Raw genomic sequence first — 6,623 nt, 5'->3', positions numbered from 1 at the left:
GTTCTCCTTCCTCGCTTTGCCGCGTAGTGCTCCTGGCACAGCCTGGTTGATGATGCTTTTCCCCCTGTGTTTCAGTGCCCTGTGGAGGGGAAGGGAGGTGTTCTGCAGAAGTCCCTCCTGGGAACCAAAGTGTGGCAGCGTGGCTCTGCCTTGCGAGCTCATTAAGTGAATAAATCTCAGGGATGCTCGGTTCAGATGGGGCTCCTGCAGGGAAATTTATAAAGTCATTAAAAACATTTTAATGGAAAGTACTAACCATCTATAACATGGCATCTGTTGTCACATCTTTGGAAAAACACATCTAAATTAAGAGGATGGGAGACAGTGAGACAGACTGGTGGGCTTTCTGTGGAAACAGCCAGCTGGCCAGGGCTGTGAGGGAATATTGGTGGAAACTCCTTCCCATCTGTAGCATCAGGCCAGGCCCTGGCTCCCTGGACTGCTCTGGGAGCATCAGGCAGAGCTGTCTTTGGCAGGAGTCAGACCAGAGAGGAGTGGAGAGGGAAGAGAGAAGCAGCTCTGTGATGTTTCTATCTCATCCCTCAGCAGGTGTGAAGACATGAGAGAGGGTTTGTGGGGAAAGTATGGAGGAACATCTGCAAGGAGCTTTGACATCTCTGCACTTGCATCAGCCTGGAGAAGAGGGAGTGTCCTCTGCTGTTAAAATGGGGTGAAATGGGCAGGGCAGAGAAGGGAAATAAACTTGAGGTGATCCCACATGGCATCAGCTGCTTCATGTTCCTTCTGGGTGAGCGAAACAACTGGGTCCTGCTTCACTTTCACTGGGGTGTTTCAGCCCTGATGGACAATAAGCAGTAAGTGGCTTTGATGTGAGAATGAGTGCCAGCAGGGAAGGGGTCGGACAAAAAGGTGGTGGGCTTCTGGTACGGTGTGGTTCTCCAGTCCTCTACTTCTGACCTTGTCCCGTGGCACAGGCTTCAGGGCTGGTGCAGGAGGATTTGTAAAGTCATTGAAAGCATTTTCACTGGAAACACTGACCATCTATACTGCAGCATCTGCTGTGTCTCTGGAAAAGCCTGTCACCGTTCTGAGGCTCGGGGGCAGCCAGGCAGGCTGGTGGACCTTCTGCTGCAGCAACCAGCTGCTCAGCAACCACTTCTGCTGAGAGCTGTGCTTTGTGCTGCTGCTGCCTTGAACATGTTTTTTTGCAGCTCAGTGTCTTCCCCTTCGGACCTGCCATGGAACATCCTCCAGCCGCCCAGCTCCTATGGTGGAAACGGGGAATGCAGTGGCCCCTGCCCTGACCAGGTGTGCTGGGACTGCCACAGGCAGCATGGCAGAGCTGTTGTGGGCAGCATTTCTGCTCTTTGCCTTTCAGCCTGGTCTGGAGGTCGTTGGCTGCCTCCAACATCTCTCTCCAATTCCCCACAAGTGTGGGAAATAGCCAGCCTGGTTCTTACAGTCACATGTCCAATCCAAGGGGCAAACAGGAGCCTGAGTCCCAGGGCAGTCACGCTTTGTGCTTTTGATTTGCTGTACTTCCTCCTCCCCAAGAGCGTGGGAGGGAGTGAGGAGCTGTGGGGGGCTCTGCAGAGGGAAGACCCACAGCACCTCACTGAGCCAGGCGTTGGGTCCTTGGGTCATGGTTTTTGGCAGGGTGAAGCGGTCTCTTGGAAACCAACCAGACTGGTGGGTCCAGCAGAACATCTGCTTGGCTGAGCTGGAGAATTTTTCCATGCAGCCTTGGCTTGTCAGTGTGCTCTGTGGCCTTCAGGATGGCTGGAATGTCTTAAGCCTCACACCACAGTGGGCAGAGGTCCCCTTTGCCTCAGACCTCAGACTTGGCATGGGGAGTTTGTGCTGCTGTCCTGATTCTGCATTGTGTCCGAAACATGGGTCGTGTTGCTGAGCCCACACCGGGGCAGATGTGTCTTCCTTGGTTGTATTTACTGGTTGTATTTACTCTGATCTCTTCCATTCCAGGGGTGCTGCTTTTAACAAAGTTCAACAGCAAAATAATGCAGAGAGTTTCTCATCTTTGCCTGATGCTGTTCCCCTGCCTGCACTGGGGCTGCAAGGGTGTTTGGCTTGGCCTTGGCAGGAGGTGCATGGCAGGAGCGGCTGGGAGAGCTGCCTGTACTGCCTGCTTTGCCTCTCTCATGGGCCTGGGGTTGAAATAGAAAAACAAGAGAAAACCAAGAAGGGATTTGTTTCTGTTCCAGTCAGTGTTAGGGCATCGCAGAGAGAGGTTTGGTTGGGCAGGCAAGGTCGGGCTCAGGACAGCAGTGGGTCACAGGGTGAGGACAGCTCTGGTGGCCTTACACATCTGCCTTTCCCTCCGGAGTAGGAGGTGGCTCAGGTGATGTCTCTGAAGGAGCTACTGCTTCTGTAATTTCCAGCGGCCGCTGCTTGGCTGTGTGGAAACCTCATCCCTGTGGACAGGCCACCTTGAGTTCTGCTGCCTGGAGACTGAGGTACTGCTCTCCTTTTCCAGGTCTAGGCTGTCCAAGAGGCCAGGGTCCTCATCCCTAAGGACCTTCTCCTCCAGCCTCTCATCTGCATGTTAGCTCTGTCTGAGCGACCCTTGTGGCTAGGAGCAATTCTGACCAACAGCAGAGCCTCAGATACCACCTGGGGAGGTGTCATTTGGAGCAAGGGAGAAGTTACCACCAGGTGACCCAACTGTTGCTTTTCGGTGTGTTGCTCACAGCTGGCATCTGGCTTATAGTGAGGACCCTTTGGTCCAGGTACCAGCACTCTAAGGGATGAAAGGAGATGGCTGAGCTGGTCGCACCTGGGACTTGCAGAGAGATGGACTTGAGCCCCTGGGCAATCCTTCTCCTCCCTCTGGCCCTGCTTTTTCAGTTGTTTGGCTGCTGTAACTTGCAAACTCAGCGAAAAGATTGCTGTTATTTTTGGGAGAAGGGGTAGGACTTAATTCTTCTGCTGGGTCAGTGCTCAGTCAGGTCCCTGGGGGCCCAGCCAGAAGAAGAGGCAGGTGTAGAGAGGAGGAGGAGACCAGGGATTCCCTTGCAGGGGAGAGTGGGTTAGCTGCAGCATCACCCTGTCGCTCTGTTCCAGCCACTGTCTCACTCAAACCCCTCATGGGGACAAGGGTGAGGCAGGCAAGGACCTTGATGCCAAGGGTGATGAGCCATCAGTCCCAAGTGGTTCATGTGACTTTTGCTTTTGGTAAGACTCCTCACTGATCATTGGTTTTATTGGTCTGTTTTGTTCCAGGCTGCAGTGGCTGACATGGATTTTCTCTTCATCTGCCCCTTTCTGCTGGCACTGCTGCTGACCCGGAGCAGTTTTGCAGACCTAGAAAAACAAAGGGTAGACTCTGGGTTGGAAATCTGTATCCTCTGCAGCCTGCCCCTCGTGACCCACCTTTGCTATCGTGCCTACTGAGGCTGGAGGGAGCTTATGCTTAGGGAAAGTTTCAGAGATCACAGAAAGGGGCACAAGGGAGTGGAAAAGAGAAGATCCAGAAGGACTGGGAAATTGCTGCTTTGCTTTTCTGTAGGAGGACTTTAGCCAAGCTTCTGTGTTTGCTAACCAAGCACCTGGCTTGGTGCAGGAGCAGAAATGGCAGCAGTGCCTGGTGTTCTCCTGCCTTTCCTTTCTGCTCTGTTGTGCTGAGCATTGAGCGCATTTCCCAGTCTCCTTTCGGAAGTGGCATGGCCAGCTGGGTGGCAGAGCACACTTGTGGGTCTCAGTGCTTTAGGGTCACCAACTGGGATGGTGGAAGAGTGGGTTTGTGGCACTTGGTCTCCTCTGTACCCATTTATTTATTGCCCATGAGGTGGTAGACTAATGCAAGCCCTTCTTATCATGCAACAGCATCCCCTGGTGAACGGGCAAAGTATGAAAAGATATTTAGTATGTGGAGACACATATGGGGCAAGTGGGAGTTCATATTCCTACTCCAACCCATCAGCCAGAGCAAGGGATGGCAAATAGAAAGCTCCCCACAAACTCTCAGCATTGTTAAGGGCCCTGCTGGAGTGTCCGGGCAAGGGGCTTACTGGAAATCCGTGTTTCATCCTGGCTCAGGCACTGCCTCCCAGCATCAGGCTCCCTGTGGAGAACTGGGGAGGGCTGGGAAGGTGCTGGCTGCCTGGTGGAGGGGGAGAGTGGGAGTGTGGTGGGAGAGTGCTGACAGTGCCCTTGACAGTGGTGCAGATAAGAAGCTGTTTGAGGTGAAGCGCAAGGACCAGATGAATGCGCTGAAGAACCTGATTGAGCTCAATGACGTCAACCAGCAGTACAAAATCATTGACATCATGCTCAAGGGACTCTTTAAGGTGAGCCACAGTGCAAGCTGCAGTCCATGAGACTGGGAATGGTGGCAGAAGTGGGGAGGGCTGGGGGGCCTCCATGGGGTCAAAGAGAAAAGCTGTGTGACAGGTGAGCTTTAGGACCTGAAGGGAGGATGCCATGGGGCTTCGGAGTGGGGCAGCTGGGTCAGCTCCCTCAGGGTACAGGGAAAGGCTGGTGGGACAGCGCAGTAACCAAGGGCTCTGGCAGGTGCTGGAGGACTCCCGTGCTGTGCTCATTGCTGCCGATGTGCCTCCTGACGGGCCTTTCCCTCAGGACGAGAAGATAAAGGATGGTAGGTCCTCTCTGGTCCTTACCCCCTCTCCCTTTTCTAGTCCTCTGATGCATCACAGGCACTCCTCCTGGGACTGACACTGGGGTAGGTACAAACCCCACGTGTATCCAGACCAGACCTGGCCTGGTCCCTGTCTGTCAGGGACCCTATTGTTGCCTCTCTGACCAGTTTGTACTGGGGAGCCTACCCATTTGCCCTCAGCCTCCCCACCTCCTGTTGGGGACGTAGGTGCCAGTGGGATGGGTCAGATGTGCCAACAGGCTGTCCCCACAGCATACTCCCACGTGGTGGAGAACACTGCCTTCTTCGGGGACGTCGTCCTGCGCTTCCCCAAGATTGTGCACCACTACTTCGACCGCAACTCCCCTCACCCGCTGGGGCATCGGCTTCTGCAACCTGACGGGTGTGTTCGAGCAGGGACCCCACTCCCAGGTCCTGCGGCTGGTACGGCTCTTGGTCCCCCCTGCCCTCTGTTGCTAGGCTGGGGGGTGAGGTTTTTGGGGAAAAAGGAGGGCAGGGGGAGAGTGCCCCATGTCTGAGGGCTGTCCTTGGGCTGAGGGATGGGGGAAGAGCAGACGGGGCTGGTGGGGAGAGGGGTCCTAGTCACAGTTAGGGGGGAGTGCAACTGGGTGACGCCGCTCCCGACGCGGTCTCTGCTTTGCCCTGCAGATGGCTCAGGAGCTGGGAATCAGCGAGAAGTCGCCCGATTACCGCAATCCCTTTAAAACGGACCACTCAGAGGTAAGACAGCAGCACTGCCAGCTCACCTAATGGGCTTCCCTGTCTCTATCACAGCTCCAGGCTGCCGGCTAGGGAAGGGAATAGGGGTGGCTTGTGGGAGAATGGCAAAAAATCCCTGTCACTGAGGAAGCGTGGCCAAAACACACACATTGAATTCCCCAGCTGAGCTGTGGTCAGCTTCGGGCACCTGGTGCCATCTCTCTTCTCCTATGGCCCCATGGTCTCCTCCTGCCCCATTGTCGAGACCCTGTGTGCTTTGTGTGACATCCATCCTCAAGCACTCTGTCCCTTGTGTGATGGCTTGGGTGGGTTTGGAGGGTTATGCCTCTGGGAGGCTGTGGGGGCTCCCCCATGCTGACCCTTTGCTGTCAACCCACAGTTTTTCCCCAGTGCCGACACCTTTCAGAAGGCGCTGCGGGAGGAGGAGAAGAGGAGGAAGAAGGAGGAGAAGCGGAAGGAGATCCGCAAGGGCCCGCGCATCTCCCGCTCACAGTCGGAGCTGTAGCGCACGGGGACTTGCAACTTGCAGTGGGGGTGACACCACTAGGACGTAGAGTGGCTCGCTCCCTGTCGGCAGCCATGGGCCAGTGCCTGGCAGTCGCCTTTCCGTTTGTGCTGTGGGTTTTGTTTTGTTGCCTTTCCCCTTTATTCAGTGAAGGTTGGGCGGTGGTGCTGGTGGGTTGCCCCAATGGGGCTGAAGTGGGGTAACCCCTTCCCCAGAGGTAAAGCACAGACAGGAAAGCGGTGGGGCCATCCCCTGGACTGGTCAGGGTGCTGCTCCCTGTGGGGAAGTAGAATGTGGGGGACACGCTGTGCTCGAGCCCTGCAGAAAGCCCAGGGATCCCTCCCCTCCACAGCACACCCCACGCTGAATGTGCCTCCTCTGTCATGGGTGGGCTGGGGATTGCGTCACACCAAACAGCCTCATGAGCAATGCTGCTTCTCTCAGTTTTGTTTTTTGTTTTGTTAAACCGCTGATCTCATTGGCACCCCCCACCCGGTTATACCTGGTCTCTGCACAGACACTACCTCTGCTGGATCAGCTCTCCCTCCACAGCACACCCCACGCTGAATGTGCCTCCTCTGTCATGGGTGGGCTGGGGATTGCGTCACACCAAACAGCCTCATGAGCAATGCTGCTTCTCTCAGTTTTGTTTTTTGTTTTGTTAAACCGCTGATCTCATTGGCACCCCCCACCCGGTTATACCTGGTCTCTGCACAGACACTACCTCTGCTGGATCAGCTCTCCTCCCAGCGCAGCGGCTGGTTTACCAAGCAACATGCGGTTCCAGGGTCCGATGCAGCC

At 55.3% G+C, this 6,623-nt stretch overlaps 1 protein-coding gene across 1 annotated transcript; it reads left to right on the top strand.

Moving 5' to 3' along the window:
• The first annotated feature begins 3,204 nt into the window (after window positions 1–3,204).
• CCDC134 (coiled-coil domain containing 134) lies at window positions 3,205–6,264 on the top strand. Its single transcript, XM_009081516.1, is given in 7 exon segments — window positions 3,205–3,319; window positions 4,147–4,268; window positions 4,492–4,576; window positions 4,850–4,940; window positions 4,942–5,020; window positions 5,246–5,317; window positions 5,697–6,264. Coding segments are annotated over 7 exon segments (678 nt in total). The 5' UTR covers window positions 3,205–3,216; the 3' UTR covers window positions 5,823–6,264.
• The last annotated feature ends 359 nt before the right edge of the window (window positions 6,265–6,623 follow it).

This window comes from Acanthisitta chloris, unplaced genomic scaffold (genome assembly GCF_000695815.1).
Source record: "Acanthisitta chloris isolate BGI_N310 unplaced genomic scaffold, ASM69581v1 scaffold7229, whole genome shotgun sequence".
Taxonomy (NCBI): Eukaryota; Metazoa; Chordata; class Aves; order Passeriformes; family Acanthisittidae; genus Acanthisitta; species Acanthisitta chloris.
This window is presented reverse-complemented; position numbering and strand designations above follow the sequence as displayed.